Source organism: Nicotiana sylvestris, chromosome 7 (genome assembly GCF_000393655.2).
Source record: "Nicotiana sylvestris chromosome 7, ASM39365v2, whole genome shotgun sequence".
Lineage (NCBI taxonomy): Eukaryota > Viridiplantae > Streptophyta > Magnoliopsida > Solanales > Solanaceae > Nicotiana > Nicotiana sylvestris.
In genome coordinates, this window is record NC_091063.1 from 117,397,972 (window position 1) to 117,419,935 (window position 21,964).

Here is a 21,964-nt window from a genome sequence, read left to right on the forward strand (position 1 = left end):
TTAGCGATAGTAAAATTTGTGACGGATACGTTAATTTTCGGTGAGATTCGACCTTAGACTCATAAGCCATGTTATATTTGTAGCGACCATTTAATCCTTTTTATATAGCATAGCTGGGCTTGATCTGAATACATGTTATTTTGACGTGTAACTTAAAATGTATTCATTTTAAAACGGCAGAATTAGCGAAACTTTGATATTAGACGTGCCCATATAACCAACCATTTAAGGATCAAAGAGACAGGTACCAATGAAGTTAAACATATCAGAAACTCTAAGCGTGTTAATATTGACTTATACAGAAAGGCTACAGGAACTTGTTAAAAATAAAAACAGCAATAGCAAAAAACTCTGAAAGGTTTTTGCTTAGCTACTGTGGCGCAGTGCCTCTCACTCCAACTTGACTGGTATTTACATTGTTTGGCACTTCTTATAGCGAAGAAAGAAACTGGGACAATGGTACTTACATTCCCTCGTTTGAGAATGAAACACTATAACCTATAAACCTATCCATCCTTTTACACTGATGAAGTAAACAAGAAAGGAAACCACCCAACCAAAAAAAAAAAAACAAGACAAAAATCCAATCTAAGTGGAATCATCAAAGTTTACTCTCAACCCTGTAGAAAATATATTCCAGAAGACGGCAGCAGAAAAATACATGAATGCAGTAAGCAGCAAAAATCCCTTGAATGATCCCACCAGTTCAACAAAGAATCCAGCACCAACAGTTCCAATTATCGCAGCAAAAGTACCAGCAGTGTTTGATAGACCTATACAGCGGAAAAAATAATCTGGTTAGCTCATAAACAAGATATATGCATACAGCCGTTGTCTAGTCCGCACTTGAGCTGCTAACACAACATGCGATTTTCTACAACACAAATTGCTTTCGTGGGCAAGCATGCATGTTTGAACATACCAAAAACCCAATATGTTAATACTAACATCAGCTCAATACAAAAAAAAAAACAAAAAAAAAACTAGGCCAATTTACTCGGTAAACCGGCACTCTGACTCGTATACCATGAGGTAGAGTTTTAGTTAATTCAATAATACACTATCTCGGAGACTGTAACGGCCCAACCGGTCGATTTGAGTTCTAGCATCCTTTCTTTGCTTTGACACCTTGAGTAATTTAGTATGATGTTTTATGACTTCCAACATGGGTGGTCTAAACCCCGAAGGGCTTGGGGAAGATCTGAAACCTTATCATGCAATTTGAAAGTTTAAAGAGCTTAAGTAGAACCTTACCCTCGAATGTAGTAATATCGCTTTGGTTCATGTTTTAAAGCATTAGTTTATATGATGTACTTGGACTAGTATGTATGTTCGGATTAGAACCCAAGGGGCCTTGGGCTCAGAAATATTTCGCCACTACCGCATGAAAATTGGGATTTTAACAACAACAACATACTCAGTGTAATCCCACAAGTGGGGTCTGGGGGAGGGTAGTATGTACACAGACCTTTACCCTACCTTCAAGAAGGCAGAGACGTTGTTTCCGGGAGATCCTCGGCTTAGGAAAGATAAAAGGGAGAGCAGCAGCAAGCACATCAATTAGAAACCGAAGCAAAAATACAAAGATACAAAACTAAAACTGAGTACTGCAATCAGAAGGCCGGAGCGAAAGCAACGACAAGTAATCACAGAAGTCAAAGAATACGAAAATACATAAATAACACTAACTTATGTACTAAAGCTACTGTCACAGACAAGGACAACGCTAGGTGACCTATCCTAACCCTTACCTTAATTCTCAACCTCCACACCTTCATATCCATGGTCATGTCCTAAGTGAACTGGAGCAACACCATATCTTGCCTAACCACCTCTCCCTAATACTTGTATGGCCTACCTCTACCTCTCCTTCGGCCCTCCAGGGCCAACCTCTCACACCTTCTTACTGGAGCAACCGTGCCTCTTTGCTTCACATGCCTGAACCATCTAAATCTCGCCTCCCGCATTTTGTCCTCCACAAGGGCCACGTCCACCTTGTCCCTAATATATCCTTCTCAACCTCCACCACCCTCTCCCAAACTTTCATAGTATGACTTAGTAACTTGATGCCCGGTAGTTGTTGCAACTTTGGATATCATTGCAACTTTGGATATCACCCTTGTTCTTATACAGAGGGACCATCGTACTCCATCTCCATTCTTCGGGCATCTTCTTCGTCTTAAAAATGACATTAAATAACCTAGATAGCCACTCCAAGCCCCCCTACCCACGCTCTTCCAAAATACCACCGGAATCTCGTCAAAACTGGTCGCTCTCCCCCTGCTCATCTTACGCATAACCCCCTCGATCTCCTCGGCTCTTATACGCCTACAATACCCAAAGTCCCGACGACATTTAGAGTGTTCTAAGTCGCCTAGCTCAATGTTACTATCCCCCTCTTTGTTCAAGAGTTTATGGAAGTAAGTCTGCCATCTACGTCGAATAAGTGCCTCATCCAACAAAACTCTGTCGTCCTCGTCCTTGATGCACTTCACTTGGTCCAGGTCACGGCCTTCCTTTCTCGCACCTTGGCTAGCATGTACAACTTCTTATCTCCTCCTCTACCTCTGAGTTCTTCATACAAGCGTTCAAAGGCAGTGGTCTTGGCCGCAGTAACTGCTAAATTCGCTTCCTTCTTGGCCATCATATACCGCTCCCTATTAGTCCTCTTCGCCTCCTCGTCCACGCTCTCCAGAACTTCAAGTATGATGCTTTCTTGGCCTCCACTTTACCTTGAACCTCAGTACTCCACCAGCAATCCCCTTTACGGCCACCGTAGATCCCTTCGAGACCCCCAAAACCTCTCTAGCAGCCTCCCTAATGCAATTCGCAGTCGCGGTCCACATGCTACTCGCGTCCCTAATCCTACATAATCCCATAGCCAGCAACTTATCTCCCAACTCCTGTGCTCTGCCTTTAGTCAAGGCTCCCCACTCGATCCAAGGTAGACCAATCACAACCTTCTTTCTTCGCTTCCTCATAATCTCCAAGTCCATGACCAAAAGCCTATGCTGAGTCGTGAGGTTCTCACTCAGGATGACCTTACAGTTCGCACACAGGCCTTTATCAAACTTCCTGAAGAGTAGAGTATCAATTTGGGTCCTGGCCACCGAACTCTAAAGGTGACCAAGTGCTCCTCATTCTTCAGGAAACTACAGTTATCACCAAATCAAAAGCCTTAGCAAAATCGAGTAGGAACGTACCACCTCCGTTTCTAACTCCGAAACCGAAACCGCCATGCACGTCATCGTAACCCCAGACGTTGCCCCAATGTGGCCATTGAAATCTCCTCTAATGAAAAACTTCTCATTGTGCGGAATACCACGCACAACCTCATCAAAATCTTCCCAAAAACGCCTTTTGACCTCCTCGTCCAAGCCCAATTGAGGTGCGGGTGCACTAATCATGTTTAGAGTAAAAAACCCAACAACTAGCTTAATGTCCATCAACCTATCGTTCACCCTCCTAACCTCCACCACTAGCTCCCGAAGATCCCTATTAACAAAAATACTTATCACGTTCTTGCCACCCACGCGTCCAGGGTACCAAAGCTTAAACCTATCTACATCATGTTCCTTATTCCCCACCCATCTAGTCTCATGCATACAAGCTATATTGACCTTGCTCTTATGGAGAATCTTCACTAACTCTACGGGCTTCTTTACTACACTTACCCCCTTTGAGTCATTGTATTGGTTTGTAGCACTTCACTTCAGGTTTCGAGCCTTTAGACAAGTCCATATAGGGTATTTGAACTTGTCGGATGGTTTCGAGGGGTTGAGGGAGGGGGGAGGGTGAGATTTGGCGTTAGGGGAAGGTTCTAAGTGAAAAACAAGTGCATATCTGGCACATCACGTAACGCAGCACAATAGGTTATTTTGTCTGCAAATTTTGCCCTTTTGTATAAATTTATGTTACTCGGACTCTCCAAAAATGTTGTCAGGTTTGTGTCAAATACTCCAAAAGTAGTGCAGTTTTGGAGGATTCAACATTGGTATGACAACATTTTGGAGAGTAGGCACAACATAGATATAAATAACCTCATTTCATGTTTTGAGCTTATTTCATCATTTTTGGAGTTTGAGAGCTCGAGTAGAGGCGATTCTTGAAGCGCTTTTCATTTACAATGTTGGGATAAGTGATTGTAACTCGAATCTATAATTATATCATGAATCTATCATCAAATTTGTCTTGGAAGCATGAATTAAAAGTGAAAGCAAATTGTAACGCCACGTAAAAGTTCGCCAAGGATATAAGGTTTCACAGTGCCAAACGTCAAGCAAATGAATTCGGAAGGTTGTAGCTCGCTGCGGTACAGATTTATGGACTGTGCAATGCATCGTGATGTAGGTAGAAGAATTTGCAGAAAATGGCGATTCTACGGTCAATTATACGGACCACGGATCGGTTCCGCTGACCGCAGAACCATCGCGGAACGAGTCATAAGCAACTTAATTCTGAGGGTCATTTCGCAGTGGGTTATGCGGACCGCATAGTCATTCCGCGGATGAAAATTTTTGGAAGGAGACTTTGCGGTCCAATATGCGACCGCAGAATCGTTCTGTTGATTGTGGATCCGTAGCGGACCTGACCAGACCCAACCCAGATTTGGAGGCCCATCTCGCGGACCGCATAACCTTTCTGCAGCGCATTCCGCGATCACGGATTTGACATCGGGGGTTATTTGAATATTTTCTAATCCGACTTTATTTTGATACAAGGCCTTAGGGGGTTATTTTAGAAGGCATAATCTGATATTGAGAGAAAGAGGAAGAAGGTCTAACACTTCTACACTTCAAATTCTTGCCCAAATCTTGGGGATTCAAGAGGGCAAACTCACAAGGTCTTCTACTAAACAGGTAACACTTTATCCTTAGCTCAAATGCAATGTTCTATAATGAATCTATAAGTATGATTTTTTGTTGGGGCTTATGGGATGGTGATTGAAAGCCACAAGCCCTTAATTTCGAATTTGAGTATATGTGAAGAGTGGGAGGTGTGATTCTTGAGTTGGGAGTAAGTCGTTGGTGATGCATGTGCCGACGAAGGTGGTGTGGGGTTGTTATGGATGAATTGTTGACTTGGGGATTACTTGTGGGGTGAAGATATCCCATAGTAGGGAGTTGTAGTCAAGAATGCACAGTATGTGTTTGATGAAATTCCTATATGACCTAAGCTATAAACACCTTCCTAATAACGGCTCAATATTATTATGTTGCTATAGATTGAAGTTGCTAAGAGCCGTGGAACGTTGTAGTGATCCTAATGAAAGCTTAATCAAGGTATGTTCGGCTAAGCTCCTTCCCATAGAATCGATTTCTATGAGGTCTCCATAATCTTCCAATGTATGATTTCCACATGCTTCATGCCTTAGCTTCCAAATTACTAGAACATGATTATGGGAGACAAGTAACTATATACTATCCATGTGTTCCTTCCCAAGTCATGACTTTTATGCTACGAAACTACGTATTTGAAATGCTTTAAAGATTGAATTACCAAATGCTCATGAGGCTCTACATATTTCGTATTGCTAATGCCACTCTATTCCTTCAAAATGTTTCAACCTCATTAGTTTTAAAATGCACATGAACATGAAGTTATGCATCTCTATGATTTTCAATTACTCAATGCATATGTTGTCAAATGAAAGAAAGCAATTGATATGTGGACATTGCGCCAAGAATGAAGATTATCATGTATGCCCTAAGAGTGCCAATGAAATGAAAAAATTCTATGAAAGGCTAGGAGATGAATGTATTTCTTTTATATAGAAATGTTTTTTGGGAGTATTGTTAGGTCACCGAGTAAGGGTGAGTTATAAAGGCCCAAGCCCGAAACTACATGTACCAGTGTAGGAGATGATTGAGGGACATATCTCCTTTTGTATTATGTTGAGATTATTTCCCCTTGATTGTGATAAATTGATTACTAGCAAAGACCATATCGACCCACACGACATTGTGGAGAGACGGCACAGCCGATCGGGTCGAGATCGGACTGCATGCCACGTGCATGGTGGTGTATCGGTAACTAATGAACTCTCAACCAAACATGTTAATGCTTATATGAAAATTGATTATGTCTTAACTTGGCATTTAAATATTATTGATTTTCTTATGCTTCCGTATTTCTCTCTTCTTACATTGGCATTCCATTCCATGTGAGGGTACTTAGCTTTACATACAAGTACTATTCCATATGTACTAACGTCCCTTTTGTCGAGGACGCTATATCTTTAATAGATGCAGGTGGTTCCTCAACAAGTGGCACAGGTTCTTGATAGGTGTACCATTTTCTCAGCTGACTTGGTGAGCCCTACTCCACACCGGAGTCTTATGTTGTTTCGATTTCTGGTACATTATGTTTTGAGGCATAGTCGGGGCATTGTCACTGGCACTTCCATACTATACCCATGTTTATTTAGAGGCTTCGTAGACATATTGTGGACCGGTCTTGTATGGGGAAAAACAAACTAAAAATGTCGTTTTGTCGGATGTTTCCACTTCTAACTATGGACCTATAATATTTTGGTAATTATCAATGAAGCTCCTTTAAGTAATGAAAATTTTGTGTTGTACATTTATATCCTCTCGATTGTCTTACTCTTGTTGTTTATCCTTGAATCATTCATGGGTAAGGTTGATAGTAGGCATCAATTCGGCTTGCTTGACTAGGATATCTCAGTTGAGCACCGGTTCCGCTCCCCAAGGTCGGGGCTGGCACAAGTGAAATTTTAAAGAAAACCTAAAATCATCTAAATGATGATTTGAATGCCTAAACGACCTTAGATTGAAAATCGAACCATAGATTTGGACTCATGAGGTTATGGTCAACAAGATTTGATTTTTTTATTTTTTTGAAATAGTAAGGTATTATATAGATATAAAAAATCAGCACTAAGAGAGTGTTGTGATTACATCCCAAAAAATAACAAAAAAAAGAAAACCCTCTGTCATACAAAAGACTATGAATTCTAGTAGGGTTTCACTATCATCTATCCAATACTGTTTACACCAAAAGGATATCAACAAATGCAGTCTGATTTGATCTTCAAGAATGAATTCTCCTGTGGGCTCACGTTTAACTTTGAGTTGACTTTTGACTTAAACCTTAGATTTTGATCGATTTAGTGAGCCGAATAGCTTTGTTGACATCCTTAAACACTCTTATGACTAGATCGAGGTAGTTTGGCGGATTTGAACTGAGGCAAGGGTGTTCTTGAGAAGTAGATTGCTTGGACCGAGGTAAGTTGAGATTTTGAACTCAATGAGGGAATTTTCCCAAATTATCTTGTTTTCTACGGGCTACGTGTTTGGGGGTGATATATATAAGAGGTGACAAGCGTATATGTGAACATCATGTGATTCCATGTTTGGGTAGAATAATAAGCTTTGTATGCTATACCTATTACTTACTTATAGCTTGTTTGGCCAAGCTTCTCCAAACCTAGAAGCACTTTTTTTCAAAAAATGCTTTATTTTCAAAGTTGAAGTGTTTGGCCAAGTTTTTGGAAGAAAAAATGCTTTTGAGGACAAGCAAAAGCAACTTTGGAGAAGCACAAAAAAGTAACTTCTTCCCAAAAGCACTTTTTTGAAAAGCACTTTTGAGAAAAATACACTTAAAATCACTTTTTAAAAGATTGGTCAAACACTAATTGCTGCTTAGAAGTGATTTTCAAATTAATTAACTAAACACAAACTGCTTCTCACCAAAAGTACTTTTGAGAAAAGCACTTTTGAGAAAAAGCATTTCTCAAGATAAGCTAATTTTCGAAGCTTGGCCAAACAGGCTATTAATTTGTCTCATGACTCTTTGTGCAGCTTCACATGCTATTATCATGCCATAGGCATCTCTCATATGCTAGTTTAGCATGATTGAATATTGTATATCATGACTAGTTGTAGCATGACTATCTAAGCTCTTATACTAGTATAATGTTGTAGGGATCCTTCACATGTTAGTTTAACAAATTAGTTAATATGTATGCCAGAGTACATGTTTAAATTGTTAGTCATGCATAGGACATATGCATATTATCATTTGCATGCGAGTTTTACACATAGATGTAGTTATGGCACATTGAGTTATCCGTGTCGGTTATGAGATGCAAATTTAGTACGTGCAGATTGTTTTTTGTATATTGATTTAGCCATGCAGTTAAGACATGTGGATCCTCGTTCCTATTGAGATATTAGTTAGAACATGTTACATCATGTTCGGATTTACAATCCTGTTTACGTGTGGATTAGGATCCATCACTCTAAAGTCATCCTCCTATGTTTCACTCTTGGTAGCGTAATGCGGGTTTGTAAGAATCTAACGAGTTTTTAGTTTGTCGGACACTCTGACGATATCGGTTGATGTAAAATTCGAGTCTTTCTCATGCATATGCATTCATAGACTCATGTTGCATTTTACATAAAGGCTGACTGGTGCACAATGACCAAGAAAAATGATCTTTGAAAGATCTTGGCCATGTTTTTCTTTATTATCCTGGTAACCTCTTCCAAAATGTTCCTGTTTTGTTTCACTATTTATCATATGAGAATGTCATTTTTAGGACATCTAAAATGCGCAAGGAATTGAGGTGGAGTAAGATGATTCCGCTGTACAAGAACAAGGATAATATTCAAAATTGTAACAATTATAGGGGTATCAAGCTGCTAAGCCACTATGAAAATCTAGGGGAGGGTGGTGGAGATGAGGGTGAGGAGAAGTGCGTCTATTTTCAAAAACCAGTTCGGCTTCATGCTGGAGCAATCGACTACCGAAACCATTCATCTTATAAGGAGATAGGTGAAACAGTATAGGGATAGAAAAAAAGGACTAGCATATGGTGTTCATTGATCTGGAAAAAAACGTACAACAAAGTCCCAAGAGAAGTTCTATAGAAGTGCTTGGAGGCGTGAGATGTTCCTATAGCGTACATTAAGGCGATTACGGACATGTATGACGGAGTTAAGACCCAGGTAAGGCTAGTGGGAAGAGACTCGGGACACTTCCCAGTCGTGATTGGGTTGCACCAGGGGTCGACTCTTAGCCCGTTCATATTTGCCTTGGCGATGGATGTATTGACACAACACATTCAGGTGGAGCACGGTGCATGTTATTTGCAAATGACATTGTGCTAACAGACGAGACGCGAGGCGGAGTTAACGTTAGGTTGGAGGTCTAGAGATAGACCCTCGAGTCCAAAGGCTTCAAGTTGAGCAGGACTAAAACCGAGTATATGGAGTGCAAGTTCAGTGAAATAACTCAAGAAACTGAAGTGGAAGTGAGGCGTGGTACAAATGTCATCCCCAAGAGAGGAAGTTTCAAGTACCTGGGGTTAGTAATCCAAAATAGCGAGGAGATTGACGAAGATGTCACACATCGTATTGGAGCGGGATGGATGAAATGGAGGCTTGCATCCGGTTTTGTGCAATAAGAAAATTCCACCAAAACTTAAAGGTAAGTTCTATAAAGTAGTGGTTAGACCGACTATGTTGTATGGGGCGGAATGTTGGCTTGTCAAGAATTCTCATGTCCATAAAATAAAAGTAGCAAAAATGAAGATGTTGAGATGGATGTATGGGCATACGAGGGATAGGCTCAGGAACGAAGATATTCGGGAAAAGGTGGGGAGGCCCATGGAGAAGAAGATGTGAGAAGTGAGGTTGATATAGTTCAGACATGTGAGGAGGATGTGCACTGACGCCCTAATGAGGAGGTGTGACAGTTGAATATGGGGGATCTGAGAAGAGGTAGAGGGAGGCCGAAAAAGTATTGGGGAGAGGTGATTAGACAAGACTTGACTTACTGATGACATATCCTTGATAGGAAGTTGTAGAGGTCGAGAATTAGGGTGGAAAGTTAGTAAGTAGTAGAGCTTGTTTCCCGTCCTTAGCGGTAGTTTTAATATTACTCTTATTTTGTCTTATTCTTGGATGTCTATCAGTATCTGATGTTGCTTCTGCTTCGACTTTGTTACGATCTCGTTGTTATGTAATAGCTCAGCCCACCAGTGATATTGTCCGTTTTGAGCCTAGGCATGTAGTGTTTTAAAACACGTCATATGTGACATCCTAGGCGAATCCCACATCGACAAAACACGGGAGAGATGTTGAGTATATAGTAAAACAAGCCTTAGATCCTAATGACGCGTTTTAAAACCCTACGGGCTGAGGCCCAAAGCAGACAATATCACTAGTGAGCTCGGATATTACATGTTACTACTTTTTCCATGACTTTTTCATTATTATATTTCTTTTGCTTTATTGCTGTGACTATGCTGGCCTGAGCCGGGAGTCTATCGGAAACAGTCTCTCTACCTGCACAAGGTAGGAGTAAGGTCATCATATACACTACCCGCCCAGACCCCACTTCTGAAATTCCACTATATTTTTTATTGTTATTATCTAATTTATCACATGAGAAGCGGATGCAGACAGACAACAAATGTGAAAACAATTTCTCAACCAGTATAAGCTCACGTTATACAATAACCACAATATGCTGTTTCGTGTGTGCCAGATAAATAGTTGCATAAGAACAAGTAACTAAATTCAGGAGACAGGGCAAGATCATTCGAGTAACTGGCACAAATTGCACGAGTAAATGGACAAGAATTACCGTGGAGAACGCCAGAATATTGTGGTGAAATCTCCTGTTAATGGATGTAAATGGAAGATCAGTTCCATAAATGAAAACTTTTGCTTTACTGATTCATAAAGTATATATTTTTACATTCTAACCTGAAGGTTGACAAGGAAGCCACAATGACTAAATGCTTTCAGCCCTACAGCTAAAGTAAGCCAAGCAGATGCCATGGAGGGACTTGGTGCCATAGTTAAACCAATGAGGGCAAAACCAGGGCCAAAAAACCCAATTGACTGCAAATGGAAAAGAAAAGTTGTGTTAGATGATAGTCTTACTTGGTGTGTCACAAAAACCAAACAAAGAAAAAAAAGTTAATTTGAATATTCCATTGAATCAATAACATTCAACAAGCTTTAACTGAGCATTGAACAAAAATCATTTATCAAGAGGTGAATCAACAGTTTCTACTGAGTAGGGCTGCTTTCAGCTAACATTTTGACCTGAGTAATCCTGTGGAACCAGTGGCTTCGGTTAACCAGTCATTTTCTGTCAACATGCTATTCGAAAATATTCAACTTTTGACACGTAAAGAGATGTGCCTCGGAATAACTGTGAGCCCCATTTTTTAGTAGCCGGTGTTTAAAAGGTGGAGCCACAAGGGCGGAAACCATTTTTCCTATAAAGGGGATGGACATTCCCGCGAGACAAGATGCAAGTCTCATTTAATTTTTATATTAGTTCTTTTAGAAGAATAAAGTTTAAAAATGTATAAACTGTGAAAAATTATGAAATGCATTATAGGTTGGATAAAACTCAAGTGCAGAAAATGCATATAATATCAAATATATATAGCAGGGCAATACAAAATTACAAATCTGATGTGGCATCTCTCAAATGTGAGGGTTTCTATTTATCTCTTTTCTTAGAGCTTTGCCTTTTTAATGATGAAAATATAGTCCTCTGTTAGAAAAAATAAACAAACACCCCAGTCTTTTAAAATTCCATTGGTTACAATCCTCTGTCAAGGGAAAAACCCCCAACAGGCCAACAGGTGCTTCTTCTTAAATTCCTTTTCTAACAGTCACTCTCGCTCTCTTAATTACCATACTTGTCTTTCTCTTCATCTTCTGTTTTGGAGTACTCTTGTTTTTTTCCGCTCGCCACAGAAGAGTTGTTTCTCTCAATTCTCAAAGAAATCTCTTCTTTATAATTTTGGAATATAGTTGTTCTCTTTCGTGTTTAGTTTGTTTTCTCCGCATTCTACATGCAAGACGAAGAGATGGTATCTCTGATTATTATTTATTCCCAATTTAATATTTAATATTTAAGATTTTGCCTTTTTGTTACTCCAATTCTAGCACATTTCACAAAATTTTGTGATTAGTTTTCTGTCTGTTACGCTTATTCATTGAGGTATATCATAGTCTAATAACTTGTGTTTATGATCTACCAAAATCTTTCAACAATGACATTTTTGGCAGAATTCAGTTTACTAATTACCGAAAGAAATGCCAGTACTCATCTATTCCTTATGGAAAGAAGATAGAAGTTGATATCCTTTATACATAAGAAGTAGGTAAGCTTGGCAATGAGCGAGCAAGCATCATGTTTACCCTTGAGATGGAAAGAGTTGGAGGTTCAGCATAGCTTGAACTTGAACAACAACATACCCAGTAAAATCCCACTAGTGGGGTCTGGGGAGAGTAGAGTGTACGCAGACCTTACCCCTACCCCGAAAAGGATAGAGAGGCTGTTTTCGGGTCATAGTTTGAACTTGCAAGGTCATAAATGTCTTCTACGTAGTCCATTGTATATTAGCAAGTAGGAATTACACAAAATTAACTTTTGGTTCCTTCTCTTCTTTAAAGTCTATTTGTAAATTGATAGGACTACCTTTTAAGAATTAGTGAAATTCATGATTATCTGTCAAACAATAATTGTTTTTTTTATTTTATGATTTTCCCAAACTCAATTACAGTTCTGTTACTTATTCTGATTTCTGAGTCTATTTTTTAATGATTTTTTTTAAAATTTTGAATGTTATGTGAACACTTGATAGTTTTTATTCCTCAATTAAGACTTCTTGTATTCCAGTGCATCTTTACATCCTATGAGTAAGGCAATTTATAAAAAGCTCCTACTGCTAATTAAGGAAATAGAATAAATCTTTACAATCGGTCTAGCTATCAAAGCAAATCAAATAAAATCAAATCTCCTAAATATAAGCAAATCTCTTGAAATCATGCTAATCAACAATTTTCCTGAAATCATGCCAATCAATGGTTTTCTTAAGCCGAAGGTCCATCGGAAACAGCCTCTCTACACCCAAAAGGTAGAGGTAAGGTCTGTTACCTTCCCCAGACCCCACATTGTGGGAATACACTGGGGGTATGTTGTTGTTGTAGTATAATTTATAAAATAAAATTTAAGAATTACGAGCAAATTGTTTCAAGCAATACAGTAGAAATAAAAAGAGAAGAAAAGGATGGTAGAAACAAAAAAGAAAAAGGAAAAGCTTAAATTAATGAGGGATAATTTGATTTAAGGATAATAATTTGGTCAAGTTGAGCAGGACCAAGACAGAATACTTGGAGTATAAGTTCAGTGGCGAGACTCAGGGAGGGGAAGGGGAGGTGAGGCTGGACTCGCAAGTCATCCCTAGGAGAGGAAGTTTTATGTACCTTGGGTCTATTATTCAGGGGGATGGGGAGATTGATGAAGATGTTACACATCGTATTGGGGCGGGATGGATGAAATGGAGACTCGCTTCCGGTGTTTTGTGTGGCAAGAAGATGCCATCAAAACTTAAGCGTAAAGTTCTACAGAGTGGTGGTCAGACCAACGAAATTGTATAGGGGTGAGTGTTGGCCAGTCAAGATCGCTCATGTCCAGAAGATGAAGGTAGCAGAGATAAGGATGTTAAGATGGATGTACAGGCACACCAGGTTAGATAGGATCAGAAATGAGGTTATTCGCGACAAGGTGGGTGTGGCCCTTATTGAGGACAAGATGCGGGAAGCGCGGCTTAGGTGGTTTGGTCATGTGAGGAGGAGCACAGACGCCCCGGTGAGGAGGTGCGAGAGATTGACACTGGAGGGCTTACGGAGAGGTAGAGGTAGGCCAAAGACGAGGTGGGGAGACGTAATTAAGCAAGACATGGCGCAGCTTCAGCTGACCGAGGACATGACCTTTGATAGGAAGGTATGGAGGTCGAGGATTAGGGTAGTAGAGTAAGTAGTCTAGAGTGTTCATAATAGTAGTATTGACACGCAATCTCGCTTTCTCTTGGTAGTAGGATTTTGTGACTAACCGTTGTTTTCTTTCATTGTTGATCACCTTACTATCTTCTTGTTTTATTCTGCTTTTATATGGCTTTTTGGTACGGTCCCTTCTTGGCTATATTTTCATTAATGTAGTGTTTATGCTTTCCTAAGCTGAGGGTCTATTGGAAACAACCTCTCTATATTCACAAGGTAGGGGTAAGGTCTGCGCACACACTACCCTCCCCAGAATCCACAGTGTGGGATAATACTGGTGTGTTGTTGTTGTTGAAAAGATATTTTTGTCTTGAAAAAATTAATTTCCAGCTTCTGCTTCTTGAAAGAAGCTAGGATTTCTATCTTCTTCGCAAAAGCAGAAAAACTACTTCAGTTGTGCTCAAAAGCACTTCTTCGTCTCGGCCAAACACCTCAAATTTCCAAAAAAGTTATTTTTTGACCCAAAAAAAAAAGTTCTTTTGCCCTCCTAGAAGCTCGGCCAAACAGGCTCTAATTTGTACTCCCTCCGTTCCAATTTATGTGAACCTGTTTGACAAGGCACGGAAGAAAAAATAAAGATTTTTGGAATTTGTGGTCCTAAACAAGTCAAAAAGGGGCTCAGAGTATTTGTGTGGTTATAAAAGCTTCTCATTAATGGTAGAATTGTAAGTTTAAGCTAAATTGTTTCCAAATTTAGAAAAGGGTCATTCTTTTTGGAACGGATCAAAAAAGAAATAGGTTCACATAAACTGAAACGGAGAGAGTAGTAAGTAGTTAAGCTTTCGAATCTAATTTTCATTCTTTAAGTGGCACATTCAATGTACTTAACATGTTGGATTCAAATTGAAACTATTTGGACCAAACCATTAGAAGCCAGAAACGCAAACCAATCTCCTACTTTAGTATTTGACTCGAATTGTTTCTAAGTAGTTAGATGTGCATTTACTTTTCATCAAACGATCTACCTTCACCATTTCAAAGAAATGTTTTACACTGCCAACAGGCATACTTCGAGGTTGCTTCCACAAGCTCTTTTGGTATTCTTTTTTATCAAGATGATTTTATGGTATTCTTAACTGTCAACATATTCCATGTTTGCAACTTTATTTTATTTTATTTTGGATATTTTATTCCATCTTTGCAACTTCAAAAATGTGCAACATATAGATTCTCAAAGATTCAGAACTCATCTACTATCATATAAAACAAACTTCCAATCGTCGAGAGCAGCATATGGACCACTTTTATGCTCGACTATTGTCATTTTCACCAATTTCCATGTCTCTTTTTGTTTGATTGGTAAACCAAATTCCACGTTTCTTACATGCTCTAGATTTACTTCCTTTCTTTATCTGTTGAGTCACTTGCAAGTCTGAAAATATTTTGGTCCATTCTAAATAGTTTCATCTGTTGCAATGTGATTGGGTCATTCAAAAAGAGGCCTGCACTGATTAGAAGCAACGCCATCATTTCTGGCTCAGAGCAACAAAGTGCATATTCTTTGGAGCCAGCAAGCCTCATGACTTCAAAGCCGCAACTCTATAGTATTCTATATGGCTCCTTCCTCTTAACATTAGACGCACAACCAAAGAATTATCAGCATGGCTAATAGGCAATAGTTAGCTATTTCAGCAGGTTCTCCCAGATATCTGGTTTTTCTTCTCCTTCAAACCTCTCTTCCATATAATTTGAAGACTATCACAAAAAATAGCTAACTATTGCCTATGCTGAAATAGCTAACTATTGCTTTACCATATAATTTGTAGTAATGAAGTGATTAGATCTCCATTGTCAGTTAAATACTTGATCCCCACCAACCTAGGTGGTTATTCTAAATGTGCATGAGACTGCACTCAGGGTTAAAATTGCTTTGAATTTAGACATATAATCTGCTAATTCCAACTCTCCATTCCTGTTAACTACCAAATGAAGAGACAAGAGAGAATTTCCATTTATCCTTTTGGATATACCATAAATATAAAATAATTCACATGTCTTTGCTTCCACAATTAAGCACCTGCAAAGCTCAACATAATGTGACAGACAATTGTGATGAACTTGCAAGATGTTATGATTCTTGTTGCTTACTTTTATCTCTTTAAATTGTGTTGGGGCCTGGGGGACGCAGAGATGTTAACACCTATTCTACTATATGGAGCAGATATTTGAAGCAGTGGGGAGACTAGCTCAACGTGGTGAGAAAAGCACAAATAATGTGTTGTTATCAAAAATGGTGATCCAAAGGGAAAAAATAACAAGGGATAGAGAGAAAACATACCTGCATAACTTTCCGGGTTAGGGTCACACTTATGCCTCTTTGGATCATCATGTCTGACAGAACACCAGCAAAATAGCCAGTCAATGCCATCATACTCCACGGAACAGCACTAAACCATGCTGCTTGTCTAAGATCAACATGATATATCTATAAGGACAGAAGCAGCTATATCACTACAATCATCACAAAAAATATATTGAAGACTATCAGAGGATGTACTCACAGTTTTAAAGTAAATGGGCATCCATGATAGTATAACAAAGAATCCCTGCATCGAGCAAAAAAATTTACCAAGACTGATAAATCAAGAAACGAAGTATAAGATATAAAAAGTACATATATTTCAACTTAGATATGGTTGAGGGGCAATAGAAACATGCATAAGCAAAGAGCCACTTGCTGCAGAGTTTTAAAGTTTGGCAAATCAGAAGACTTCGACAGATATTTAGAAACCGATGTGCAATAGATACATATTGCACTAAGAGGAGACATACAGGAAGTGCCTTACAGCAAGTTATGAAACTCGATAATTTGAAACAAAGAGAACTTCCTTCAGAATACAATTAGTTCTCAATTTTTTCACCTAATGCCATGGTGCTTTATAGATTCTTGATCCACTAAGATATGGACTTCTTGGATAAGGCACTGTAGATTTGCACCTCTATAAAGTTAAACAAGCAAACATAAAAGTAGAAAATGGTGCATTGTTAAAATGATAATTGTACTATTAGAAATAGATATATGTACCCAGCTATGCATGGCATTTGCAACAATTATAGACCATGTCGGTAGCTTGGAGAGTAAACGCCTGAAAGGAGGGATCCCTTTGCTTGTCTTTGATTTACCCTCAACTACAGAGCGGATCTGCCCCTTGTTCTGTATATACCTCAACTCATGAATGGATATCTGCCGACTTTGTTCAGGAGTACTAGAAGTAGCAGAAACCCAAACCAAAACCCATAGGAATCCGGACAAGCCAAATATCACAAATGGTCCAAATAGACCACCTTGTGACATAAGAATAGGAGAAAGGGTAAGCCCAATAGCACTTCCAAGCTGAAAACCAGCCATGGCAAGTCCGACAGCCCTCGAGCGCTCAGTAGGAGGAAACCATCTACAAGGAAAAGCACCAATGGATCTTAAAGAAATAATAATTAATAAGTTAAACCAGATCATTCAGTTGTACAGACTACTACTGAATAGTATATCATAGAGAGCATATTATAAATTCAACAGGTTCTTGACTTCAATACCTTGCAATCATATTGTTCATGCAAGGAAGAGCTACCCCTTCTGCAACACCCAGCAGCATCCGCATGGCAAGTAATGCCCATAACGATGCTTCTGCTGCCCAAGGAGTTAGAAGTGTGGCCATGGACCACAAAGCCACACCCCATGCCATGACTAACTTACCTCCATAGTAATCCACCAGAGTTCCCCCAGCTATTGGCGAGATCAAGTATCCCCAGAGAAATGATGACTGCCATTAGTAACTATTTATCAATCAAAACATTGATTATCAAATGCAAGGTCATAATAGAAATCGTAACATCATTCATACTACTTCTTTTGTTATAAGTTACAGACTTTGTACGTGTATTATTATAGCTTCTGTAGTAACACATGAATTCAGAAATAGGTCATTACCTCTGAAAATCTAGTTACAACAACAACAACGACCCAGTGAAATCCCACTAGTGGGGGTCTGGGGAGGGTAGTGTGTACGCAGACCTTACCCCTACTCCGAAGGAATAGAGAGGCTGTTTCCGAAAGACCCTCGGCTCAAGAAGACAAAAAGACAAGAGAAGACAATATCAGTAACAAAAAAAATATGAAAAATAGGAACAACATGAACTCAAGAAGAAGGATACAAAGGAAAAGCGAAATAGTATCCCTACCAAACTAGTCTCACAAAGTTATGGCATAAGGCAAGACTCAACTACCTCCTAACCTACAACCCTAATACTCGACCTCCACATGCTCCTATCAAGTGTCATGTCCTCGAAAATCTGAAGCCTCGCCATATCCTGCCTAATCACTTCCCCCAATACTTCTTAGGCCGCCCTCTACCTCTTCTCGTGCCCTCCACAACCAGCCGTTCGCACCTCCTTACCGGAGCATCTGGGCTTCTCCTCTGAACATGCCCGAACCATCTAAGTCTCGCTTCCCGCATCTTGTCATCAATGAAAGCCACACACACCTTCTCCCAAATATCATCATTCCTAATCTTATCCATCCTAATATGCCCGCACATCCACCTCAACATCCTCATTTTTGCTACCTTCATCTTCTGGATATGTGATTTCTTAACCGGCCAACACTCAGCCCCATACATCATGGCCGGCCTAACCACCGCTTTATAGAACTTACCTTTGAGTATCAGTGGCACTCTCTTGTCACACAATACTCCAGATGCTTACCTCCACTTCATCCTACCCCAATACGGTGTGTGACATCCTCGTCTAGCTCTGAAAATCTAGTTCTTTGGCTGAATTCTAGAAATGCATATTTATTTTTATTTTTATTTTTTTGATAAGGTAGAAATGCATATTTATCGGGAATATTTTACAATAAGAAGACTCCAACAACCAAATTCAACCCAAATACCGTAGGAGTCCAACATAAGAGGTAATTGGAACAAAAAGGTTTAGCTTTGAAATTTTCGCACAAGAAAATACGAGCATTGAAACAAATACAATTTTGAGCAATTTTTAATACAGGCAAATTCAATTGGTTGGGATGTATTCCCACTTTTCTACCAAAAAGTCTATAAAATTCTTTTCGCATTTATAACATGTAGGTTGAAGTTGTTCAATATAAGTGAATTCAATTGGTTGGGATGTAAGGTAAGCACCCTCCACTTCCAACCAAGAGGTTGTGAGTTCCTGTCACCCCAAGAGCAAGGTGGGGAGTTCTTGGAGGGAAGGATGCCGAGGGTCTATTGGAAATAGCCTCTCTATCCTAGGGTAGGGGTAAGGTCTGCGTACACATTACCCTCCCCAGACCCCACTTGTGGGATTATACTGGGTTGTTATCGTTGTTGTTGTCTTCCCACTTCTCTACGTAAAAGCCTATGAAAAGCTTTTGGCATTTATAACATGCAGGTTGCCTAATGTGAGCGTCGTTCCTTGGAAGCCATTGGATCTTGTAAACGGAATTAAGAAAAATCCCCCCCCCCAAACACGGACTTTATACAGTGAGGTGGCCGTGGGGAAGGCAATTGTTTTATGTTGTATTAGCAATTCATAGATTGTTCAAACAGATATGTGCTAGAATATCTAATTTGTATCCTTAGATTTTGTCACATTTAATCCCTCCTCCCGCTCACCCCCCCCCTCCCCCAAAAGAAAAGAAAGCAGAGAGAAAATATAAAATGTTAGATCAAATCTAATACGATGATCGTGAAAGAGCCAGACCACAACAAAAGAAATTAATTTTTGTTTCTTTTAGAACATTAAATTTGGATCTAAAAATTAATGAAATCAGATTATTTTATACGACATGTTACACCTTGACAATACTTTAGTACCAGTTCTGACTTGCATTCCAAGTAGGTAGTCACCTAGGATCTAAGAAAAGGTTGACTTTATGAATCAAACCAACTTCTTACACCATATCCACCATCTAATATTTCAAAGAAACAGTTATTAGTGTAAAAGATGAATGACTCAATATAATGACTTTAAAAACGTAGCAGAGTAAAAGATGACTCACTTGACTTGATTAAATTTTGTTAAGCTTGGGTTTTGACTTGCATTGTTGACGAATAAATATGAAAGTCAGCACTGACACTATGCCAATGTAGACAGAATATCCTAGTTGACTTTTTTCTTTCTTTCTTTCAGTCAAGAGAATGCTGCATCTAACATCTTATGCCAATAGACTTGCGGACTCAATTTTCTAAAGCCAATATTTTGAACTAGCTAGTTTATACACTAGACATTTCAGAGAATAAGTAATTCAATGTATACTCCATATTCTAAAGCCAATTAACTGCAGTCGGTGGTTTGTATTAGTTATCTATCCAAGAATTTACATTTATTGGATGCTTATGTTTCATGAGAAAAGTCACAACTAAATCAATTCAGTTTACCTGAACCACGCCAGCAAAAGATTGACGCCAACCATGAGAAAGGGATAGGGGAACAATAGCGACAGACATAACAACTCGATCGGCGTTACATAAAGCCAAAGACAAGCCTAACATTGCCACTACTTTCACTCTCTCCGATGTGATGAACTCCCCAAAGCTCTCTTCGACTGATTGAGCATCATTTGAAGACGCTCCTCCTATTCTCCAATACCCAATACTCTGATGAGCTGCAAACTCGCTTCTGTTAGCAGTAAACGATTTGAAACAGTTGTGGTTCGACGAGAATTTGCAGTTTGAAGGCAACTTCACGTTGCATACTAATCGTCTGCCAGAGTAATTAGGTTTCCTGAAGGTTGAAATAGGGCTGTGACATCGGAGAGTCGCCGGAGAATTCATTTTTAATTTAGTCCTAAAAAGCGGAGGCACAGTGCTATTGACGCCGGTGTGTGACGATCACAAATATAAACGGAAACGGAAGATACATCGTTGAAGGCATTTAACACGAGTGGATAAAACGGCGGCCGTTTAAACTTGGATAGTACTACTACACTGGAAGATACATCCAGAAGCACCAAACGTGAAAACGCCGTTTCGGACTCCGTCGCTCAGCGTTTCGGATTAGATAATTGCTAGGAGTACTACTAATGATAAGGATGATTATTATATACTCCACTCCTTTTCAATTTATTTGAACTTGTTTAACTGGCCACGAAAAACTTTTGGAATTTATAATCCTAAACAAGTTAAAAAGGGGTCAGAATATTTGTATGGTTATAAAAGATTCTCATTAAGTATAAAATTGTAAGTTTAAGCTAAATTGTTACCAAATTTAAAAATGGATCATTCTTTTTTAAACGGACCAAAAAGAAAATAGGTTCACATAAATTAAAATAGAGGGAATAGTTAATATACTCATCAAGCATATACTATTTACGAATCGTAACTATACTTTTTCAGCAAAATTTACCATTGATAGCTATGTATAGCAAATCCATAAAATAAAAGATTAATTATTTGGAACTGAAACGAAAGTAACAACAACGCTTAGTTAGCGGAGGTCTTGAGTTTAACTCTCAACAAAAATATTTTATTTTTATGTATTTCGCCTTAATTGTATTCGTTGTAAAAATGAATACAGTATTCTTTTTATTTGTATTTTTCTCAAATGTTTTTCAAAAAAGTATTTTTGGGGAGAATACATTTTCTACTTCTCAAGAACTATTTCTACTTCTATTTAAAAGTATTTTTCTCTTCTAAAAGTTTGGTCAAACGCCTTAACTTTGTGACGCAGAGGGAGAGGATGGGAGCACTTTTGGTCAACAAAATATTTTTGGCAAAAAAGAAAAAGCTTGACTAAATAGGCTATGATAGTGCCATTACATAGAATATCTATCTATATATATTAAAGCAAGAAAGTTACCATATATAATTGACATTATGGTTAAGCCAAGTGGCAAGTTAATAAATGTCAATAGTATATGATAACTTTATTCTATATTTGACTATTTTAGTTAAATACAAATATAACATAATATAATATTTTATATATATATATATATATATATATATATATATATATATATATATATAAATAGGCAATGCCTCTACATAGTCAGATAAACATCAGTTTAAGTAAAAGAACATTAGGTGCTTAAATTATAAACATGAAATTTTTTGATTTACTGATTATGCATGTGTATCTTTTTTCCTACTATTTTGTTTAGCTATCTTTTATGGCTATTTGCTGCAATACAA

At 38.7% G+C, this 21,964-nt stretch overlaps 1 protein-coding gene across 1 annotated transcript; it reads right to left on the minus strand.

The window, feature by feature from the left end:
* Window positions 1-251: 251 nt before the first annotated feature.
* LOC104215144 (probable anion transporter 4, chloroplastic) lies at window positions 252-20,725 on the minus strand. Its single transcript, XM_009764894.2, has 8 exons — window positions 20,210-20,725; window positions 17,370-17,596; window positions 16,864-17,230; window positions 16,340-16,384; window positions 16,117-16,263; window positions 10,737-10,874; window positions 10,615-10,648; window positions 252-773 (listed from the first exon to the last, which is right to left on the minus strand). The coding sequence occupies exons 1-8, from the start codon at window positions 20,603-20,605 to the stop codon at window positions 589-591; spliced, it is 1,539 nt and encodes a 512-aa protein (XP_009763196.1). The 5' UTR covers window positions 20,606-20,725; the 3' UTR covers window positions 252-588.
* Between the last annotated feature and the right edge of the window lie 1,239 nt (window positions 20,726-21,964).

Excerpts from the sequence above, each read along its gene's own strand:
- LOC104215144 (XM_009764894.2), bottom strand. The coding sequence starts at position 20,605 with ATGAATTCTCCGGCGACTCTCCGATGTCACAGCCCTATTTCAACCTTC. Across the intron at positions 16,264-16,339 it reads TGCCCATTTACTTTAAAACT|ATATATCATGTTGATCTTAG; the intron begins GTGAGTACATCC and ends CTGTCCTTATAG. Across the intron at positions 10,649-10,736 it reads GCTTCCTTGTCAACCTTCAG|GAGATTTCACCACAATATTC; the intron begins GTTAGAATGTAA and ends ATCCATTAACAG.